The sequence below is a fragment of the Dermacentor andersoni genome, chromosome 3 (assembly GCF_023375885.2).
Source record: "Dermacentor andersoni chromosome 3, qqDerAnde1_hic_scaffold, whole genome shotgun sequence".
Classification (NCBI taxonomy): Eukaryota; Metazoa; Arthropoda; class Arachnida; order Ixodida; family Ixodidae; genus Dermacentor; species Dermacentor andersoni.
In genome coordinates this window covers 63,884,433-63,908,529 of record NC_092816.1, presented here as the reverse complement: position 1 = coordinate 63,908,529, position 24,097 = coordinate 63,884,433, and the positions used below count along the sequence as shown (strand labels likewise).

The 24,097-nt window shown below is 44.0% G+C and overlaps 2 protein-coding genes across 11 annotated transcripts in view; one reads left to right on the top strand and one right to left on the bottom strand.

Annotated features, from left to right (window-relative positions):
- The first annotated feature begins 1,174 nt into the window (after window positions 1-1,174).
- On the top strand, window positions 1,175-12,853 carry LOC126546707 (dehydrogenase/reductase SDR family member 7-like). Its single transcript, XM_050194566.3, has 8 exons — window positions 1,175-1,433; window positions 4,634-4,783; window positions 5,362-5,462; window positions 6,012-6,207; window positions 7,969-8,015; window positions 9,152-9,268; window positions 10,307-10,467; window positions 12,713-12,853. The coding sequence occupies exons 1-8, from the start codon at window positions 1,316-1,318 to the stop codon at window positions 12,768-12,770; spliced, it is 948 nt and encodes a 315-aa protein (XP_050050523.2). The 5' UTR covers window positions 1,175-1,315; the 3' UTR covers window positions 12,771-12,853.
- A 322-nt stretch (window positions 12,854-13,175) lies between these two features.
- The window catches only part of LOC126546723 (uncharacterized), a 33,779-nt gene continuing 22,857 nt past the window's right edge, over window positions 13,176-24,097 (bottom strand). For 4 of the 10 annotated variants that reach the window (XM_072287176.1, XM_072287179.1, XM_072287180.1 and 1 more), the window contains 2 exons: window positions 16,349-16,609; window positions 13,176-14,310 (listed from right to left, as the gene is read on the bottom strand). In XM_072287176.1, the coding sequence (XP_072143277.1) occupies window positions 16,572-16,609 (38 nt within the window). In that variant the 3' untranslated portion in view covers window positions 13,176-14,310; window positions 16,349-16,571. Of the gene's footprint in view, window positions 14,311-16,293; window positions 16,610-19,025; window positions 19,901-24,097 lie in introns of those variants that run through there. The other 6 variants (XM_055062639.2, XM_055062655.2, XM_055062658.2 and 3 more) reach the window with 4 other exon arrangements.

Sequence of the window (24,097 nt, the reverse complement as noted above, 5' to 3'; positions counted from 1 at the left end):
GCCCCACCCACTCTGGGGTATCGGCCATGATTCGGGTGGTGAAAAAAAAACTGTTAATTAAAGAAATAATTAAAGTTGAATGAAATAAGTACCTTGCAAATGGTATTTAAAGTGTCTACTAAGATATGAATGATCAATTATCTACGAGGCGTAAGCATTACATAAAAAAGTACGTTACGTGAGCATAATATAAGAATTCTAGCATCCAATTCTTTTTTGTCTCAGACAGAAAGATGCAGAGGGCTTCACAAACGTTCCTGTGGCTGTAGCCCGCCAGTACGTGGAGCCCAAAGGAATTAATTATCAGGAAGAGTCAAATTCAAGCCGAGCTTTTGGAATGGTTCTAAAAACGGGCGGATGTACTTGGTTTTCCTCGTTTCCCCCAGTTCGAACGTGTAAATGACAGATGCGGCCAATGCTTTGCTTTGAAAAACATCAAGCCTCGGTCACCTTGGTTGAATGGCTGAAATCTTGGTTGAACATATATTTAAACCCATATCAGATGCTTGAGCTGAAATGGTTTGATCTGTTTAGATCACGTACGGTATATATATATATACGCTGTGAAAAAAGTGGGGCGGATAGTAAACGCGCTGCGGACACGGCTGTAAATCGACGTACTGTACTTCACAGAAAGCAAAAGCATCTTGAAAGAATGCACGGAGACTCTGCAAATTCTGTTATTAACAGCTACACACTTGACATCGAATATATACGATGAACAATATGCAGCCACGAAAGAGGACCGCGGATACATCCCTTCTACATTTCTTTTGTGGTGTGCTTGGTTTCGCGATCAGTTGGCACAACCCAGGAGAAGGACCGTGAAACCAGTACACGAAACTTCCATTTCTCAGTGAAGACACCACAAAAACCAGTTTTCGTGATGTTTTCTGAAAGTTGTTCTATATTGACGTTCGGCCGTTCTAATTACAATTGGCTCTTGCCCGTCTCGGCAGCACATATCCGCTATACCCCTGTAAAAGAAATACACATGCGTTAACCGGCTATGACTGAACGACCATGATTTTTTTTAGAACTCGGTCGTGCTGCAGAAAGGAAGCCGCGTGCGCCGATGCTTGCTAAATCGCTACCTTCATCTCGCGCATGTTGTTTTCTGTACGCGCACCTCCTCCTCCTTTTTTACGCTTCAAACAAAAACGTGCGCATACACGGGTGCGCAGTTTTGATTCGTGTTATTTGGGGCGGGCATCAAAAGCTACTTCGCAGCGCCGGAGCCGCCCCAGTCGTCGCACTCCGATAAGAAAGTCCGGATTCCCACATACGGAGCGCCCGGAACATAATCTGACAGGGAATGTTGTTTGCCGTGTTTATGTTGGTAGCTGCGGCCACCGTACTTCTTGTGGCGTGGTTGACATGTGCAGACGCCGACTTCGCGCTGCTATTCTGCGAAAAGTTCGGCCGTTCTCCAGGTAAGAAAAAAGTGCGTCCGTCCCGAGGTAAGCGGCCAAACGGCGCATATATTTCTACCAGGGAGTTAAATTTTGACGTATAACCTCCTTGATTTGCACGGTTGTTCAGCTGCCGTTTGTCGAAATTCGGCAAGAAAATGAGTATGTAGTAGGTTTTAAAGCGGTTCGCTGTGGCGTTGGGATAAAACAAAATAGAACATCCAACATCCCTTGCGCACCATCCGCCTCTCCGCGCCCTTTGCAGAACGTCCCGAAGCCACTGCCAATGGCATGGCGCATTGGCCGGCTATTCCTTGGCGCGTAATTTAAAACAAAGGTATAGTCAGTGTCAACGGTGTAAAACGTTTGTGTTGAGAGTTGACCCTATATCACATGGCAGAGGGCTTGCACAATTTCACGAAACCCCTGCGGCAAAAAAAGGGGGGGGGAGTTTAAAGAAAGTTGTCGTGGACTTCATGCGCGTGCATGCGCGAGTTTGTACAACGCTCGAGATATGTAACGAAATTTTGACCAGGCAAAAAATTGCTGGTGATCTTGGGTGAGACGTATATGCACGCTTCTTGAGCTCTAACATGCATCGTTCGTCCGCCGCCGTGTCTCAGTGGGCGTTGTACATGTACTGTACGTGCTGCAGAGCACGAAGTTGCGTGTTCGACTCGATCCTTGCCGCGGTGGCCGCATTCCGATGGGGGCGGAACGCAAGAATTATTAGCCCGCCACGGTGGTTCAGGGGGCGTTGTGCTGCAGAGCACAATATCAACAATTACTAGTGTATATGCTCCCGCAGGGAGAAGAGTTGCGCGTTTATAGGTCCGCCGTTGTGTTCCAGCTCTGCAGTGCATGAAGCAACTCTGAACGCGCAGGAGGCAAATGCAGCGGGGTGTTCCATTACCTTCTCTGTTGGTCGCGAGCTACATGCGGCAATTGTTCGCAAGCAGTGAGCAAGATTACACTTTTTAATGCAGGCTACTCTCAAACGATTGACGCATTCGGAGGGGTGCCAATAACCCCCCGAAATTTTTAGTTTGTACTTGCATGTGCATGCGCGCACGTATACAAACACACGCACGAATGTACATATAAGAGCCTACTCGATTCCTCGCAATAAAATCCTGACTGCGACCGTGGCTCGAACAGCTAAAACGCGCATTACCTTGCAACAAAAAGCGGTGCAAAGTTTTTCAGCATGCATACGAAGTTTTCTCGCGGAGACCGGAAGGCAATTAAGAAATGTTTTAAAGGGCGTTTAAAGAAAACTTCGCACACGTGTTGGTGGACAATTATGTGAGCACATTTTGGCTGCCGAAACCAGACGAATGATTGTGACCAATTGCAAGAGAACTATCGTGCCTGCAGTTATGTCAGTGACCGTTAACCGTCACCGTCATTCATCACCAACCGTCATTCACAGCTGCTGTGCACGTTTTCGATATATGCGGTAGAGACACGTAGATTTAAACGCATTTCAAATGTTCGCACATGCATATTTTATGCAGAGCTTATATTTTACAATTCATACCGCCAACTTAACAGCTACTTCGTAGCAGCAAATCTGCGAGTGGAAAAAGATTCAAGATGCACAAGCTTCTAGGTCAAATTTATTTCGTACAAGTTCAGGAATGGATGAGCAATGGCTGGTGGCAATAAGGGATGAGTGCTGGTTCTTGGAGCCTTGGGGGCAGAATTCAAAGCCACTGGCAAGGCAACAAGTTATTGAGAGCAACAGGTTGTTTTTATTGCACTATATAATCACATATGGTAAACTTGCAAAGTAATTATTCACACATTGCAGACTGTAATATAACACATTTTTCTTTCTCTTCATACTACTCAGGTTAATTTACTATAACACGGCGCTTATTAAACACACAAAAATTTCGCATTCCTCGCATCGACTAAGGCTGATTGAACAAGCAACTTTTGCGGGTGATAAATGCTGAAGCTATCACAGCTGTCTCATCAGCAGGAGCACACGATGTTTTCGCATACTACAGAACAATCAACACGACTACATTAATCAACCTTACATAAAAAATCGGAATGCCGAGAAAAAAAGACCAGTAGAGAAAAGCCAGGATGCAGTGGGCAAATTGCATCTGCTAGTATTTACTGTTTTGAACACTGTTGTAGAGCTGCATAGTCAGAATAATCGTACAAGCTACACAGTGATTTGGTAAGTTAACAATTGTTGGCGTATATGTGCAGCGCGACACAGATGTGTCGCCCATTCTTTGTCCCGTGCCTGTGTCGCGCTGCACACATACTCCAAAAATTGCACAAGTGAACAACCTCTTGTGCCAGACGTATCCATTTCAGCGTGTACAAGAGTTACTCGAGCTAAATGCTGCTTTAGTGTAAAGAAGCCAAACTCTCCTCTGTAAACAAGGCAAACGCACCTTGCACATCCTGGTTCCTAGTCCCTTTCGGAGCTGGCTGGTCCTATCCATCCGCATGGCACTGCATAAAAAAGCTTTGCCATCTTCCATGTGATTTGTGCACTTTGGTTCGCTGCACCCCGTCATACTGGAATACAAGTTTCAAAATGATGTGTTTCGTATCACTTCATCAAAGTTATTAACTTAATATCGTCGAACACCATACCTGCAACCCAGAGCCGATCGGTGCAACGCACGTCCAATGGTCGGCTGATTGCAATTTCGATGGCACTGACAGAAACGAGTTGGCGCCGCGCCCGTAAAGTTAGCTTCACAGTGGCACAGTTGAACATTTGACGTCATTTTTGTGCCACTTGATAGTGCTCGCCGAATAGCGGTGTAAGCAGTGCCAGAAAACTTATGCGCAACTCTGCTGCCTGTGGGAGCATATACAGGAACACTAGAGCACGAGAACAAGGTTACAAGTTCGATCCCCGGCCATGCACCCCAATGGGGTAGGAATTGATCTATAATCTAGCAATTGATCTATTGATCGTGTAGATCAAAGTGATGAATGTTACATGTTAGTCCCACTTACAGCGTTTCTCGTAGCCTGCGAGTTACTGTGGCAAATTCAACACAAAAGAGAGGGAGAACACTTAATGCAATCATTTGGGAGAGCAGTCGAGCTTTTGGCAATCAAGGAAAAAGGACACTCAATAATTTGCTACCAGAAGTGTGAAAACTAATTTTAATGTCCATTCTGCAGTGCCAGATTTTTTGTCCTCACCTTCCATGTTTCAGTTCTCTGCATTATTTATGCAGCCTCACTTCAAGGCAAGGTGGTGTGGATTACAGGAGCCTCCAGTGGCATTGGAGAGTGGCTTTCTTTCAAGCTGGCTGAAGCGGGTGCCAAGCTTGTTATTTCTGGCACAAATCGGCAGAGGCTACAAGCTGTTCATGGAAGATGCTTGGGTGAGCTTCCAGCAAGACAGGACAGCCATTCTGTGAACACGAACGGTGCTAGCTACAACCTACATTTTAGGGCAATAACTTCTATATTTGTGCAGTGTGTATTGCAGAGTAGATTCACATGTGAAGCCAAAGCATTTGCATGCCTTATGTGAGCTCCATATGCAGTTTTAATAAGATAGTGTTTAACCTATACTTAACCATTCTGCAGTCTAACCTTACATATTTTTGGAAGCTTGAGTGTTGAAATCTGACTTTATTTGGCAGACCTTCTGGCACAGCTAAAAACCTAATCAGTTGTGTTGTTAGCCCAATTGGCTGGTAGTTCTACATAAATACATGCCGCTGCGCTATCTGGCTATTGCAGACCTCTGCCAAAGTTTCTTGCATCACTGATAGCTAGTTGTCATCAAAACCATAGATATATTGTTGTTGAACATGAGTATAAAAGCAGTTAAAGAAAACACATGCTTGGCTATCCCTGTTCAAGTTCGTGTAGGTTAATTCCACGCGACATGGTAAGAATTTTACATATGCATAACATGTTTGTACTTTTCTCTTGATTTCTATTTGCATTTCAGAACTTGGCAAGCACTGCGATGTGCTGATGCTACCATTTGACTTGGCAGACACTTCCTGCCATGCTGATCAAGTCAAAAAGGTCCTGCAATGCTACGGAGCTGTAAGCTTTTGAACTTCCCTTTATTTCTTTTGTATGTGCTAGAGCAATGTGGTTGAAATCTGCCAGGTTGAACAATGTTAACAGCTAAAAAAAATATATTTCGGAAGTCCAGAAATTCCTTGTCCTACCCAAAGGACAGTGCCCTGCCACATGTTTTTCAAGTTTTCTTTTCTTTATTGTAGTACAGGAGCTTGTAGAATTTGTGCATTATAGTGGTCTTAAAGTGTAGAACATGACAGACTGATGCATAGTGTCTGCAGTATCTATATTAAAATGTTATTCCATGGCATAATGCTGAACCTACTTCCTTGAAATTTTATTTCTCTCAAACTAAAATGAGTATCTCAGATAGTTTGAATCTGTGATACCGATGATGTGCCAGTGTGCTTTTGCTGTGAATTAGCAAATAATGCAGCCAACACCAGTTTCAAGGCTCCAATTCCACACTTCGAATATGAAGGTAGCGGAATATATAGAGCTGAGGCAGTTGTCAGCTCTATTTTCTTTACTTTGCCTCTCATACTACCAGCCTGTGTTCTATAACTGCAGGTAGACGTATTGGTGAACAACGCCGGAACGTGCACTCTCAAGGACTTTGAAGACTCCACTATCGATGAGGACAAGGCTATGTTTCAGGTCAATGTGTTTGGCCACGTCTCGCTCACGCGACTAGTCCTCCACAATGCAAAAGAAGCGGGAAGGCAGGTGCACATTGTGGTCACAAGCAGCATGAGTGGAGTACAAGGTGCGGCTATACTGCAGAGGTTGTGCTCAAACATGCCATTTCTTTGTCTCTCACTGTCTTCTTTACATCTTGCCATGCAGCACCATCAAGTTACATTCACAAAACTGGTAATGTTCAAACTAGACAGAAGTTCACAGGAAGATGGAGGCTTGAAGGGATCATGTGATTGAATAAGAAAAGTCACTGCAGCCAGTGTTTTAAAGAAACCCTACCCAACAAAGAAGATTCCTTGATCAAGTCCCCCATTGTCAAAACATTGGCTACAGCGACATTTCTTGTTCAAAACTAGTAATGTTGCTATTTATCATTGCATCTGGAGTGTTCTGTATCATTGCACCTGGGCTGTCTTTTTTTTCTTAATACAGTGAAACTGCACATGGCTAGCTGATTCATCCATCCGTCTTCGTTGCCTGTATGCCTAGAACTCCTCTGGCACAACTCTATGCGCATGCATAAAAGAGAGGCGCGCGATTAGCCAACACCACCTAGATAGCACAAGGCCTGTTTACTCCGATACATGCCGCGCTACCTGACCCAAAATTTCCATTGCCAAGGCTGGCATGATGAAAGTGGTGACGTAAAATTACTGTTGCCTACTCGGAAGCATCCCAATTAGATTCTATGGCAGTTTGGCCAAGTAACATTACATTGTGGATCGGAGTAAAAAAGCCTTGTGCTATTAAGGTCATGTTGCCTTAGCTGTATCAGTAGTGACGTCGTACTCCTCAGGAGCAGGCAGCGTTAGATCAGCAATACCGCGAGCAGAACCGGGCATGAGCTCGTCTACACCATGCCAATGCTGGAGCTTGGGCACAAGAACAGGCTTGTGCAGCCGAGCGCAAGCAGCAACTGCGTACCGAGGATCCAGCAGCCTACCAAGCCGTTGTTTAATGAACCTTTACGATTAACCCAGTGATAAACACCGGGGCCACAAGTTTCAGCTTTGCTGTTTAACCATCTGTACAGAGTGCTTGGGCAGTGATTTTTTTCTATCGCATGAGAGTTAGCTTGTATGAGGCTTCACAGCTCTAAGTTGGGTAATTTTGATTCCATCAGTCTAAGAGACACTGTTAAAAAAAAGATGGAAACAACGGAGATGCACCTGGAAAGACAGATTAAACTGTGTTAACATGTTAGTCTCACATGGAAAAAGTCCATGAAAAGGCAGTGCACGTTCTGAAACTAATGGACAATGATATGCATGCAAACCAGGATTTTATTCTCCATCCGGGAATTCATCCAATGTTGACTGGTTAGCAGTCATGATATATTGGGAAACAAACTACGAAACACTGTAGGTGCTGCAGCCTTTAAATTTTCTGCTAATTTTGTGAATGTGTGCCTTGAAGTTCCAGCCAGCAGCTTCCTTCTCTTTCCAGCCACGATATCACTGCAACTGGTTAGTGTGGTTTGTGGCAGCAGTCCCCTTAACCTTTAGTAAAATGTCAACTATTTCTAAAAGAAGAGAAGCTTTGCAATACTGGACTTGCATTGGAGCTTGAATGTTTGCACAAAGGGTTTGCTTTCACGTCAAACCAACGTACACAATCTGAATCCTGATAATTTTGCTGTACGACCCTGGCTCTGCTGGTAATACCAGGGCACTGAGTAATGCTGCAACAACATTACACATAATGCAGTAATACAAGTGAATGTAAGCTTTCAATTCTCTGCAGAAGTCTAGTAAAGAGCATAACAAAACGAACTAAAATCTTCACTTGCTGCCAAAAATTGTTCCATCTATCCCTGCTTTTCTTGCAGGAAGCCGTGTGGCTCCAGTGTATGCTGCAACCAAGCACGCACTTCAGGTGAATTAACAATTAAGCTTTACATTATCTTGTGGTATACATTGCATCTTGCAGTCTCCTACCCCCTTAAAGTGTACGTTCGTACACGATAGCTTAAGTAGCTTATGTACCGTAAAACCCCAGACAGTAGATATAGGACATCACTGGTAGGCACTTCTCCCATCTACTTCGTCTGTGTGTGTCTTAATTCGCACCTGTAAGCAATTTTGATATGGCTCTGCAATGGTTATAATGTGCAGAAACTTCTGGATGGTTCATTCTTGTGGCTTGTATTCAACTTCTTGATGCGTCTTCATTCTTCTAATAGTTTTCATATGCTTGAAATTCGTGGTTCTCTAAGTGGCTGCTTAATCATTTAATGTGGCAGTTTCTTGCTCTTCAGTGAAAATTTATTTTCATTTCATTTCCTGCGCAACAATTCAGAACAGCGCACACAGGTGCAGAATGAAGTAATCTGAATACTTGGGCGATTTTTGTCAAGTTTACAGAATGTGGAACATCACAGGAACATCAAATATAACTATTTTATGTCTACCACACTTCGAAAGAACCTATCCAACCATTTGAAAAATATGGCTCATCTGTTAACATCGTGAAAAACAATGAAAGAAATGAACCTGCTCCATGACAACGTACAGACTCCACGAGCAAACATGCAACTATCTGTTTCACTTTGCTTTTTGCTTTGCTTTATGCCTTTTTCACTAAACCACTCTCCACATATTATTCCAACTTGCCGCACAGGCCCAGTCAGAAGTGTTTCAAGATGTATGCGATATGTTCTTATCAGCACTTTTGTTTTTGACGCACTATCTTGTTGTACACAACTGTGCACATAGTGCCTGAAGGGGCAAACCAATGCAGCAGTAAATAAGTCCATGATAGTGTATAAGCGCGACTGAACGAGGACGTAGAAAGAAACAGACAGCGCTTTATCTTTGTAATCATTGCGGTATGTTTTCACCATGCCTTGTACACGTGTATGGTTCATCTATATGCACCACTGAATGTTTTTTTCCTGTCAAGTTTGTTTTCGCTCGCACAATACTCTATCATGGATTCTAATCAACTAGCCCGCCAACATGTTTTTTCCAAGTAAATAAGTCTAATGGAAAGCATTCTTAAAATCTTTCCAGGGTTACTTCGAGAGCCTGATGGTGCAGGGGCAGGTGACTGGCCTGACAGATGTGACAATTGTGTGCCCGGGACCTGTGCTGACACCAATGATGTCGAGCGCCCAACAGTCAATATCGGTAAAGTGCTGGTGTCATATGAAAGCTTTGTGTGATCTCGGGGAGTAGGCACTAACAAAGCCGACTCTGAAGACGACTGCTGGCCAGCCTCGCAAGGCAAACAACATGCATAAAGGGCATTATTATCCACCAACAAACTTTGTCGCTAGGCCTCCTATTTTAGTTTCTGATGCATTTCTTAAAAGGGTCTTCAGCAGAAATTTCAGATTGAGGGAGGAATGAAAGGCTAATGCAACTGCGTTCCTTTATTTTGGTGCATGCTGATTGGTAAATTGAATGTGAAGCCATACCCTATGATGTCCGTCATAGCCAAGGCACAGCTCTGCAATGTTGAACTCTATAAAACCAATAGAAAATTTCTTTAATGCAACCATGCTGTTAGTGACTAAAAAAATTCACCGACAATTAAGATACTCCCTAATGCGCAATTTGAGCGCAGCTCTAAGTTTTCATTTTGCAATATGTTGAAGCAAAGAATTTGAGAGAGACGCGCAGCAGAGCAGGCAATCGTCTACAATTTGATCTGTGGCCAAGCGTGTTTGTTTTTGTACGTGACTTGTTGAAGGTTCCATTGTAATCGCTCATGCTGTGTGGCTTCCAGAAAGTACTACACAAGTGTACGAAGCAGAGGATAGCACTTGTCCTGTGCGTCGGTGTCTTTCTCTTGTCTTTCTCTTGTCTTACCAGTATTCATTTACTATTACTAAAGAATTGCAAAACATTCTCAAACCATGACAATCAAAACAAGCGCGAATGAGACCAAACCAGACATACGAGAGAAAGAGCCGATGTGAGCAGACGATAGCACGAAACGAGTGGTCTGGCTCGGACCAGATACGACTACACATCGTGTGGTCGGGCAGGTCCGCATGACACCAGTTTCCGGTGCGCATGTCACTGAAAGGGCTGCTCGCATTGATCTCTGCTATTGTCTCCACTGCCGCTGCCGCTACTTGCAGCAGGAATGGGCACCTGAGAGCTGCACTCTAAAACAAAGCAACACGCTTTCAACACTATTTCAATGCGATTTGCTCGCAGGATGAACCAATTCAGAAGGTACCTGGTGTGATGCTTCCAGAGCGTTGCGCTGAGCTGATGTCTGTGGCAATCGCGAATAAACTTCAGACTGTCTGGATCTGTGAAAACCCTGTCCTGGTGCTTTTCTACTGGAACCAGTATCTGCCCAGCATCTTTCAACGGTAAGGCTGCTCGTTCTGACCACTTGTAAGGATTGAGTCATAGCATTTTATTAGATAACAATTGAATTTAGAAGGTGGCATACAGAGGAGGGGGTCCCATAGTCAGTGACTGTATGAGGACCTCCCAATACCAACCACCCAGAATTTGGAAACGGCCGTGGAATATTGAACAAATCTCGGTGAAGATCAAGATAGGTGGAAAATTCTTGAACTTTTCAAAAACAAATGGTAATTACGTAAATAGGTGCCTTTACTGAGTTTGTCGGATGAGAGGCTGTTTGCCACATTGCTCAAGTATCCCTCCTGTCTGTCTGTATATACCTGCCATGGTAATTCATTGAAACTACGACATGCTCTGCTGCTCAGCATGAGATGATGGGCTCAATTTCATCATGGCTGTTGCATTTCAGTCAAGGCTGAAGGCAAAACTGCTTGTGTATCAAGCAATGGGCACACACTGAAGATCCTCTCGTAGCTCTTGTGTTGTGCTTTGAGACATATGGGCCCCATTAATCAACCACGTGGTTGTGTGTGTGTAGGAAAAAGTGTCCCGGCCCAGTGCAGCAGCGGGCACCCAGAACATTAGTCCGAGCACAGTTCTAAAAGTGTTCCTGAATGTTTCTAGAAAACGGAAGCTTAACACAGGAGTGCCGTGCAGGCTTCCCCTATGGGCTGCCCATGGGCTTCTTTGTAGCCACAGATAAAAAAAGGTGGTTGTACATGTAGGCTACATACTATTACATGTGCTCATTAGTATCCCATGTTAATGGCAAGGCAAATGAGCAGTTAGTGCTACAGTGATAAAAAGGCCACGTTGGTGCACCAGAGGTTGAAGAAACCACTTGGATAGCATGTTAAGAGTTGCGATTGCTTCACTGCAAAGCTGAATGTGCACATGTGCCCCCCCCCCCCCCCCACCCCTCATGTGTTGGATATGAAATGCAACTGCTTCTGACAGTTCTTTCAGGTGTTAAAAGCTTTTAATAACAATGCTCAGCATTTGTGCGAATGCAGTGCAGCCATGTCTTTCTGAACATGTTGGGGATTGGAGTACAAAATGCTCGCAATGACATGTAACCTGATGCTGCTTATAGCAACTACAGACAAGTGCCTACATAGAAGCAGGAAAGACCCAAGCTCATACTCATACAATGGCATCCTACAAGTAGTCAATTTTGTCTCTTCATTTATGCTTAGCCTCCTCATTATTGCTTATGCATCATATGTGGGGAACTTCAGATAAAGGTCATCTGCAATGAAATTTCTCTTTGGCTGAACTTTTATGAGTAGTATATACCATTGAATCAACCTTGGCAAGGCTGTGGAGCTGCTAATTGTAGTTTTCTTGTTAACAGCTTTTAAACTACACTTAAGCAAACAATGTGCATCTGGTGGTTGCTGTTGCAACTTAAATCCAACATGCCGCTACCAAGATTTTTTCAGCACCCTTGGGCTGGTTTGTCTCCCCATGTGACTGCAGCTACATCACCCACCGACCAATCTGAACATGCAGTTGTCCAAGTGTCTTGGCATGGCACCCAGCGGTCGCTGCAGTACCTACACTTCGCAGCAGATGCAGCTATGCGCAACTGCTGGAGTACATGCTCATGCGTTCCAGTCTAGCCATGCTATTTGCTGTGCACGAGCTCTGTCCTACTCCAGCTTGACCATTTTGAAGCGCCATCAAAAGCAAATCTACGTGTGGTCTGGGCTTATCTGAGGTCACACCGAGGTGCCACGTGTTAGGTTATGCGTCTCTTGCGAGTGGTAATGGTGGAATTTTTGTTTCAGTTTCGACACCAAAATTGATATTCTTGAATGCTAATTTTACATGGTCAAAAATTTTATCATTGCACTTAGAAAATATATGGCTGGCTTTGTTCCAAGCTAGATGGCTGGCGATAAAACATGACGAATTGAGGAAACTAAGTATGGTTTCTAATATGTGGTAAAGAGTACTTTAAGCTGGAAATTGCAGGAATTAAAACCCAGTGCTGGTGTAGTGTCATTCTGGTCTCGGTACATTATTGCACCAATTCCCATGCTTTCCAATATCTTGAGCTATAGTTAGTTCATATTGGAAAGCGTTACTCTTGTAGTAAAAGTTGAGAAATGTACATCGCATTTGTGGGAGTATGCTGTATCCATGAATCTAGCTGCTGCTGCTACTACCAATATCTATGCATGCCATTGTGTTCACGCCCTTAAAAACTGTCAAACAATGCATTCTCCTCTTGTCTTTCAGATACATTGTTGCGAGGCTACCTTGGAACAAGGCCCCAGTTCACGAAAAAGGCACTTAAAATGCCTTGTTGAGGTTTGGTGGATCTCAATGCTTTGGATTTTTTGTAAAGTGAGTTTGTAATTAAAAGTGTTTTTTACTTTCCATCGTCTATGTGCTTGGCATGTCTATCAAGAGCAACACCAACAAGTCTGAACAGAAACCATGGCCTAGCAGCTGATCAAGAAATCTTTGAGACTACAATCTAGAACTTCTCTCAAACCTGTTTCTCTTCATGCTTGATGCAAAGAATTTCTATGTAAAAACACAAGTGCAAATACACACATGAAACAACAGGACAAAGTGCATATTTAGAATGACAGGAACTGTCAAACAATTCCTCTCATTCTAGGGTGCTGTTCTTTAGAAACTAAGCTCGCTGATTATTACAACTGCCCTAGCACAATGTAAAAATTTGAAGCAAGCATAATCTTTTGGCTCTTTATTGCTTGTACTAGCATGAAAATGGTATGGCAAATACTTCAAGATCTTCAAAAATGCAGGGCTGTTCCATACATTGGGGATATTTTCTTTGAATTTTGATGCTTTCATTCCACCTGGTTTTACAATATGAATTGCCACTTATGAGTTGCGAACCATGACATTCCTTATGATAAACTGTGACCAATAAATTTATTTGCCCTTGTGTTAGTGCAAACACCTACTGCTTGTATTTTCAAAGAGAAAGCGAGGACTGCTTCCACCATTAACCAGGAAGTATCTCCTTCCCGTAAACACTTCAAATGTAAACAAAGTTAGAATGTTATTTTTCTTGAATTTCAAGAAAAAAAGTTCCGTGTCACTGCTTGTGTTCTACACAGGTCTGAGTTCATGCATTCATTTAAATCTTTACACACAAGATTGCTTTCTGCAGTACCATGACTAGACTGCATAAGGCAGTGGCATTGCAATGTACTATAAAACATTGACATAACACTGCATATATTGTACTGCTCTAACAGCACTATGTTCAGGTAAGGCAGTTCTTACACATTCAATTTTAGTATGTTAGACTCAAAAAGTGTCTTCATTGCATGTGAATTGGAGAAAATGGAAGACTCCATTTTAGTGCAATTCTGTAATGAGATAACAGCACAAAGCTCACACAGCAGCTGTAGCAGTTGTAATGCATGACAGTTCTGATTCCACCTATACAGGCTTCCACATAAAACGCAGAGCCCGAAACATTGCACGGAATAACAGATTGTCTGCTGTTTTAGTACTTTTTATATTTTTGGCAAGCTGTACATCTGGCGTAGCTTGATTCAATATGAATGGCATCAGTCTTAAAAGGCAGCTTACCGAAACTTCAGCTGTACATTGTCGATATAATTTACATTTGTACATATGAAGTAACATCTGTTGTGCATCTTTTGATTTCAGTAAACAATGTAAGATATGTGCCACTTCTTGGGTACTTCTCTTGGACTACTTGGAGTTTCCGTGAGTGCCGAGTCAGCTGCTTTGTGAGCAACTTCGGTTGCCACCCCGTCCCGAGTCATGTGACATAAAAATGATGAAAAGGTGGTTGCTTCAGTGTCACATTCTTCTGTTTGGAGTCCCTAAAACAAAGAGTGTCCAATATTGTAGAGACATACTCATAAATTAGCATGCCCATATAAACCATGGCCAACAAGTGGCTTCTAAAAACAAACCACTGGCTATTCCAAATAAACGGGACATTTTGGCCAGATAATCTGCTCAAGAGTTAGGCTAGCTCAAATTAAAATATTTTCACATAGGAAAGCTTAGGACAATCCCACTAAAAATATAAAGGAAAAAGATAGGTGTCAGGAATTTGTCATGCAGGAATTCTACCCCTTGCTCTAAGCAATGTATGGCAGTTCATTGGCAGCTTTTGATTTCTGGTAAGAATTTTCGAAGTGAATGAATGCTTCTATTCAAGCCTCTTGCAAAGTTGCCCACATGAAAATACTTAAGACAAGCACACAATAAAAGCTAAAATACGAGGAAGTCCGAAGAATTACAGACGACTTAAGATTTTACAAGAAAATAACAATGCAAAGTTAACAAGCCCACTTATACAAAGCAGAACTGGCCACTCTCTCATGTGTGCAAAACAAGGTATGCAGTTGCCCAATTGCTGTAGTAAGTACAAGTGTAGTATTGCCGGCATCAAATGAAATGCAGAGCATGTGCTCACAGCAAAACGAAGCACAGTGTGCGCCGTCAGCCAGTCATCACAAGTGACAGCCTTGCACACCTGGTTGGCCTACAGGGTGTGAGGATGCTTGCTCTACTGCAATAACTTTGCTTCTGCTTTGATTTTAAAGTGAGAAAATGAAAATTAATGAAAGCAGATTTTTAAAAAATATCGCAGTAGGATGAGCATCCTGCGGGCAAACCTGATGTGCGCCGCTGTCTCTGGTGATGACTGGCTCAGAGTGCGCACTGTGTTTTCAGTTATGCTGCGGGCACAAGCTCTGCTGTTTGCAATTCATTCAACACCGATAGCACAAGCAACTAGCAAAAGTTAATTATTTATCGAAGTAGAAAGAATGTTGAAGTTGTATCAGCTTAAAATTAAATTAAATTCTGGGGTTTTACGTACCAAAACCATGATTTCATTATGAGGCACGCCATAGTGAGAGACTCCAGATTAATTTTGACCGCCTGGGGTTCTGGACCGTGCACCCAATGCATGGTACACAGGTGTTTTTGCATTTGACCCTGGTCGGACGTATTGGTTCGAATGATGACGGTATGTTTTCATGTAGAAAAGGAACTAGCCTTCATCAACTTCTCATCATCTGCCTGGAAAGGAATGTTGTTCTGCTGTGCCTAACTTTCGTTTTGCAAGTCTCGCACGTAAGATAATGTCCTCGTTAGGGTCTTTAAGACAACCAGACAGCAGTGAGACAGTCGTCTACATCTTGCAGGCCATCACAGAGCCTGAATTCACTTGTGCAACATAACACATGATGAGTTATAGCACTATGACAATGCAAGGAAGTTAACTTACTGTCGCACTAAGATACTGCACAATGGACAAGCATTTTGCGCAACTATAATGTGACTAGAACATTGAACAAGAATCTATTCTGTCTCAAGCTAATCTTCCTTATGATGTTGTAAAGTGAATGGCATTGTTCCTTACTTGGTAAAGCAATGAACGGGGCTAGTTGGTGGACGTTCATGATTATAATGCACTCAGTGCGCAATATAGTGCACTGCATACGTCCGCGTTTTGTCCCTTACGTTCATCAGTGTAACACTAAGCACAATACAATCATGTCCTTACTTGGAATGTGTAAAATGAAACATGTAAGGCCAAGTATGTTCCCAGTTCAGAAGGCATACATTATACACAGTATCACTGAATCCAAAACACCTAAACTGCTTTTACCTGTCGGTGTGCAGACAACAATGCAATTTGATTCAGACAAGCTTCACAAATAAAGGAGCATGGCAATGTATAGTGTAGGCAAAAAGATCACGCAAGTATACATCCTGCATGACCGCTGCATTCACCACTCTTATTTTTGCCAAATAACCTCCTTGTCATCCTGAGCTGTACACTTGACCTGTTCAGCTAGCGTCCACCCAAGTGTTTAAAGCAGGAAAGGTGGCATCATTCACGATGGTCCTGGTAGCAACAGTGTCCTCATCATCCAAAAAACAGTCCATGCCTTCAGCCATACATGGGCTGCCACTGTCACTTCCTTGTCCACTTCTGACCCGCAAGTTTCTCCCAAGAGAAAGAAGTCCTCAGCATTTAGCGAAACCTCTAGTGGCTCGGGAATGGTGGTTTCATAGTCAGTTTCAGGTGCCGGACTTCTTTGTCGAGAAAGAGCTAGCCGGCTCAAGAGACAACATCTTTTAAAATTAAGTGCAGGTCACCTGTAAAATGAAAGAAAGGGTGTTGTTCTCTAACTTCTGTCACCACAAACTCAGCTGCACAATATTTAACAGTAGTACTATTACTCTCAAACCACAGTGACAGTGCTGTTGTGGATACACAGTCTATAACAATGATGGCGGCACCACAACTAAAGTAACAACAATGTCACAGTAAAATGTTAGTCGTGGTATCTCAATCTTATACCAAATGAATAAGTTTGGACCAAAGTTTGTTTCTGCCTATACATTCTGAGCTCTGCACACAAGTGTCAATGTGCTGCCCGGAATAGCTTTAAAGAGAGAGAGAGAGAAGAAAACAGACTTCAGAAATTTCTTGGCTCTGAAGTCATTTACACTCGTGTTCTAGGGTATTTCTTCACTTAACACTCCATCTCAACTCAATAATTAATTAATGACTTGCATCACTACATTCACTACAAGGATCTTAGTCGTATCAGCTAGCCAGCAAATCACAGACATCATGGCGTACATGTCAGTAGACGATTTCAATCAAAAGACAGTTTCTGAAAACATGCTGCTGAGCGCTGTTAACCCTTTCGCTGTCACCGACGTACCGGTACGTCATCGCGCTTCCCCCCCACGGTGTCACTGACGTACCGGTACGTTCTCTATCGTGTGTTCAAAATTTCGCGCCTGAGCGCAAAGCAGGCGCTCCTGGATTGGCCATGCCATCTGCTGACTCTTTCTACAAGTTCGTATATTCGCTCCGACCTGTGTTACTCCATGTATAGAAGAGTACGGTGCGACTGCCACTCCCCACTTTCTCCTTGCTCAGTGGCGCGGTGGCGCGGTGGCTCCGCGTTCGCTGGATCATGCGTCGCGCGCGTGTGGTTATGGGTTCAAGGGTTGTTCTGTAATCTCCGCTGGTTTGAAGGTTTTTATTTTTCTTCTGTTGGTGTGCGTGCTACGGCGCGTCAAGTTCAGGCGCACGTGCCGTTGCCTCTCCAAGAAGGGTGACTCGATTGCTGCTTTTGCTCTCTCGCCGCACCCTCGCTTCCGACTTGCAGCAGTAAACGTAAAGCCCTTCGAACTTTGTTTAGCCTTTTTCCATCTGCCTCTGTCTTCTTGATCACGCAACGTCACATTTCTCTCCGTTGCGCGGGCGACTGAAAGCGCATCCTCCCTGCGCGCGGTTACTTTCGGATGGCTCGGCGCGCGGGACCTTCGTCTGCTCATGGGAGCGGTGGCTGAATTCCGATTCAGAATACGAGCCGAGCTCGGATTCGGACTCGGACAAAGTCGCATGAGAGGAAGAGGGTTCCGCATCGTCAGATTCGGATGTTGAACGGATTTTATAGTCAGGCTGATGATGATGATGATGTTTACTAACAACAGCTGTAGAACACTGAAATGTGCATATTGCATTGACTATGTTATTTGTATACCAATCATAATCAAAAATAAATTGCTATGTTCATTCCCTGTTATGCTCGTTCCCTGAAACCAAGCCGACACTGGGGGTGCGTCACGGCCAGAAACGTCCGACAGCGAAAGGGTTAAGAACGGCCAGCTGCAGTGCAAGTTTGCCAGCCATTTACGCCAGCGGTGGCAACCTCATCTTGGAATTCCGCTGCCAACCTCTAGCCACGGCGTGACTAAGTCGACTTTGTGTCGGGAACAATACGCGCATCCTCCACTGTCCGTCGCTTCAGCTATGATGCGTTCGACGAAGCAGGCTTTGTGCTGAAACCGCCACCGTTACGCTCTAGCCTCGTCGCCGTTGTGACTGAAGGAGTTTGACGAAGCAGGCTTGGTGCGCAACACGACAACGCCGCCCTGTTCTGCTATGAGTGGGGGAGTTGCCGCGGGAACGTCGACAAAGGCTCCTTCCTACGCGCCGACCAAGACGCAAGGCAATGTGCTACCCGGGCGCACTACCCGGGACGGCTCCGAGTTCTACGAAGCCCCTCTGACGTCAGCTCCAGACCATTGCACCTGTGTGTGTGTGTGTGTGTGTGTGTGTGCGCGTGTGTGTGTGTAACCCGTCCCGGGGGGAGGCGGCCTGTTTACAATGAATGGACAAACGTTTTCCGTCCCCTTGGAATCAAGGGGGGACCGAGTGCTTATAAGCCGCTGTTGTGCGGATGCTCGTCACACTTTCTTAAGCGGTCATGTTAGACTGAGACAATCTCTCAAGCAGTCGTGTTAGACTGACGTACTTTCTCTCGCAGTCATGCTAGACTGATGAACTGCATGTAAATACAGTAAATAAACCCTTCTTCCTCGTTCTCGATGAGAAGCAGTCCTTCCCTTTATCAACGTCCTCAGCGTGGATAAGTTGGACGACGGCATAGGCCAGCTACCTTCGAATTCATGCCGGACTCCAATCTTGACAACGGGTTACGAGCGATGGGATTGAGCCCCCAACCCTGACAGTGCACACTTCAATGCGCGCAGTTTACGGAAAAACCAGGGCCAAATCCGAAATTTTATTAGCCTATTTAGCAAGAAGTTCTCCTTTAGTGGCATATCAGAGACATGGTTGATGGAAAATGAAGTCGAACTTCACAATAAACCTGGTTACAAGCTAGAAGCGAACTGCCGCGCAACCTACAATCAATCTGGCATTGCCCATGGTGGTGCTGCCCTGTACATAGACGATAGCATTACGTACAGGAGACAATATGATACTGAATTTAAAACACCTCATTATGAATCAGTATGGATTGAGGTGGATAAAAGTCATTTGCAGTCGTCACAGAACCTTATTGTGGGCGTTATATATAGGTCGCCGTCTGCATCTTATCACGGCTTTTGCGATGACCTTGACTGTATATCTAATGCGTTCTTGAGTTCTAATGCTCGTGTGGTAATAATGGGTGATGTTAATATTGATGTAAGTGACATTGATTCTTCTTCTTGTTATGAATATGTGTCCTGTTTTACTAGTTATGGTTACTCATTGCTTGTAGACAAACCAACGCATGTAACAGAACACAGTAGTACACTTATAGACCACGTGTTATCTAACACTCCTGTTTGCAAATATGCACAAGTTTCAGATGTTAATATTACTTTTTGTAATGTCAAACTGCCTGAACTCAAGCAAGAAGTGTTTTACCTGGACATTATTTAACGCTGACATGTTTGCAAATAATGTAGGTGCAATTGATTGGTCACGTGTATACTTTTCGAAATGTTCTAACAATAGCTACGACATGTTTGTAGACATGCTTACTGAGGCGATCGCCACCGCCTCCACCACTTACTGTGTGTGCAATAGACATGCAATCCTGCGAGATTCATGGGTAACGGGCACGCTCTTGCATTCTATTAAAACGAAATATAATATGTATAGGAAATTAAAAAGGCAACCTTATAACACTTCCTTGACGGAAAGATACTCTACGTATTCGCAAACTCTTAATAGAACAGTTTATGGAGCAAAGAAAGCTTATTTTAGCAATCGCATTGAACAGAATGGGAAGGATTCGAAAAAAAACTGGTGCCTTCTCAACCAGTTTCTAGGGCGAGACGTAAAACCATATCCCCCAGAAAAAATAATATACAATGACGTTGTGTACACTACACCAGAAAGTATCTGTAATGCTCTCAGTGCCTATTTTTCGTCCCACATTAACTCAACTGGTAATGATTTTGATGCAACATACATTCCACATACAAATGCTTCTTTTTACCTTTACCCTACAGATGCGTTTGAGGTGGCTTCAGTTATTTCTAATTTGCGAAACACAGCCTCTGGAATTGACAATGTTTTGGCGCATGTCGTTAAACTTGTAACTGACATCGTGTCACTAGTTCTCGCGCATATCGTCAATACTATATTCGTCAAGGGTGTGTTTCCAGAATGGATGAAAATTTCCAAGGTGATACCACTGTACAAGCGGTGCAGCGGTGGCGTAGAGGTAGAACACCAGCCTCACGTGCAAGAGGTCCGTCGTTCGAATCCCGGTGCCGCGCAATTTTCCACCGGATTAAAAAAAAAAAAAATCCGCGTGTCGATAAAATTGCATAAACAGGCCTGGAGTGTGGCCTGATCCCGGTGACCAGAACCGGTAACACACTCCCTCACCAGAGCAGGATTGGTCACCCTGGTGCAGTACTTGGCCACAACCTCCTATATGACCACAACAATCAAACCCCAGCCCTCAGTCCCCAGCAGCTGCGAAGCAACTGACCACGGCGGCGGTCAGACCTGCGACGCTGCAGAGGGTGCTAGGAATCCCTGGCTCCGGACACGCCGCCATTGGAATATGAGCCTGGCAACGTTTAACGCTAGAACGTTATCTAGTCAGGCGAGTCTAGCAGTGCTATTGGAGGAATTAGAGGGCAGTAAATGGGATATAATAGGGCTCAGTGAAGTTAGGAGGCCAAAAGAAGCATATACAGTGCTAAAAAGCGGGCACGTCCTGGGCTACCGGGGCTTAGCGGAGAGACGAGAACTAGGAGTCGGATTCCTGATTAATAAGAACATAGCTGGTAACATACAGGAATTCTATAGCATTAACGAGAGGGTGGCAGGTCTTGTTGTGAAACTTAGTAAGAGGTAAAAAATGAAGGTTGTATAGGTCTACGCCCCTACATCCAGTCATGATGACCAAGAAGTCGAAAGCTTCTATGAAGACGTGGAATCGGCGATGGGTAAAGTCAAAACAAAATACAGTATACTGATGGGCGACTTCAATGGCAAGGTAGGCAAGAAACAGGCTGGAGACAAGGCAGTGGGGGAATATGGCATAGGCACTAGGAATAGCAGGGGAGAGTTATTAGTAGAGTTTGCGGAACAGAATAATATGCGGATAATGAATACCTTCTTCCACAAGCGAGATAGCCGAAAGTGGACGTGGAGGAGCCCGAACGGCGAGACTAGAAATGAAATAGACCTCATACTCTGCGCTAACCCTGGCATCATACAAGATGTGGACGTGCTCAGCAAGGTGCGCTGCAGTGACCATATGATCGTAAGAACTCGAATTAGCCTAGACTTGAGGAGGGAACGGAAGCAACTGGTACATAAGAAGTCGATCAATGGGTTAGCGGTAAGAGGGAAAATAGAGGAATTCCAGATCAAGCTACAGAACAGGTATTCGGCTTTAACTCAGGAAGAGGACCTTAGTGTTGAAGCAAAGAACGACAATCTTGTGGGCATCATTAAGGAGTGTGCAATAGAAGTCGGTGGTAACTCCGTCAGACAGGATACCAGTAAGCTATCGCAGGAGACGAAAGATCTGATCAAGAAACGCCAATGTATGAAAGCCTCTAACCCTACAGCTAGAATAGAACTGGCAGAACTTTCGAAGTTAATCAACAAGCGTAAGACAGCTGACATAAGGAAGTATAATATGGATAGAATTGAACATGCTCTCAGGAACGGAGGAAGCCTAAAAGCAGTGAAGAAGAAACTAGGAATTGGCAACAATCAGATGTATGCGTTAAGAGACAAAGCCGGCAATATCATTACTAATATGGATGAGATAGTTCAAGTGGCTGAGGAGTTCTATAGAGATTTATACAGTACCAGTGGCACCCACGACGATAATGAAAGAGAGAATAGTCTAGAGGAATTCGAAATCCCACAGGTAACACCGGAAGAAGTAAAGAAAGCCTTGGAAGCTATGCAAAGGGGGAAGGCAGCTGGGGAGGATCAGGTAACAGCAGATTTGTTGAAGGATGGTGGGCAGATTGTTCTAGAGAAACTGGCCACCCTGTATACGCAATGCCTCATGACTTCGAGCGTACCGGAATCTTGGAAAAACGCTAACATAATCCTAATCCATAAGAAAGGGGACACCAAAGACTTGAAAAATTATAGACCGATCAGTTTACTGTCCGTTGCTTACAAAGTATTTACTAAGGTAATTGCAAATAGAATCAGGAACACCTTAGACTTCCGTCAAACAAAGGACCAGGCAGGATTCCGTAAAGGCTACTCAACAATAGACCATATTCACACGATCAATCAGGTGATAGAGAAATGTGCAGAATATAACCAACCTTTATATATAGCTTTTGTTGATTACGAGAAAGCGTTTGATTCAGTCGAAACCTCAGCAGTCATGGAGGCATTGCGGAATCAGGGTGTAGACGAGCCGTATGTAAAAATACTGAAAGATATCTATAGCGGCTCCACAGCCACCGTAGTCTTCCATAAAGAAAGCAACAAAATCCCAATAAAGAAAGGCGTCAGGCAGGGAGATACGATCTCTCCGATGCTATTCACAGCGTGTTTACAGGAGGTATTCAGAGACCTGGATTGGGAAGAATTGGGGATAAGAGTTAATGGAGAATACCTTAGTAACTTGTGATTCGCTGATGATATTGCCTTGCTTAGTAACTCAGGGGACCAACTGCAATGCATGCTCACTGACCTGGAGAGGCAAAGCCGAAGGGTGGGTCTAAAAATTAATCTGCAGAAAACTAAAGTAATGTTTAACAGTCTCGGAAGGGAACAGCAGTTTACAATAGGTAGTGAGGCACTGGAAGTGGTAAGGGAATACATCTACTTAGGACAGGTAGTGACTGCGGATCCGGATCATGAGAATGAAATAATCAGAAGAATAAGAATAGGCTGGGGTGCGTTTGGCAGGCATTCTCAGATCATGAGCAGCAGGTTGCCATTATCCCTCAAGAGAAAAGTTTATAACAGCTGTGTCTTACCAGTACTCACGTGCGGGGCAGAAACCTGGAGGCTTACGAAAAGGGTTCTACTTAAATTGAGGACGACGCAACGAGCTATGGAAAGAAAAATGATAGGTGTAAAGTTAAGGGATAAGAAAAGAGCAGATTGGGTGAGGGAACAAACACGGGTAAATGACATCTTAGTTGAAATCAAGAAAAAGAAATGGGCATGGGCCGGACATGTAATGAGGAGGGAAGATAACCGATGGTCATTAAGGGTTACGGACTGGATTCCAAGGGAAGGGAAGCGTAGCAGGGAGCGGCAGAAAGTTAAGTGGGCGGATGAGATCAAGAAGTTTGCAGGGACAACATGGCCACAATTAGTACATGACCGGGGTAGTTGGAGAAGTATGGGAGAGGCCTTTGCCCTGCAGAGGGCGTAACCAGGCTGATGATGATGGTGATGATGATGATGATGATGGTAACATTGTACATGGTGGCAGATTCTTTGCTCACCATTTGCTCGGGCATGCGCACATGTAGCGCTGGCACAAAGAACTCATTCCCTACAAATCAATCAGCTAACAAATAAGATAGTTAATAACAATAAGTTAGTTAACTTGCTAGCACGCGCCACACGGAGCTGATCCTAAAGCAGATGGCTTACACGGATAGTTCAACAAAATGTGATGCCCAACTATTGCATGATAGATACAAATTCTGCAAGTAGAGGAACACGTAACTGCAAATGTTATGAACACCTAATGTGCACACCACCACCAAAAGGAACCTGGCAAATGAAAAGTGTGCAGTGCACACGTCCCAATCTGGATGCATAAGGGCATCAAGCTGTTAGTATATGCATTATTAAACTATTATGACGAGCAT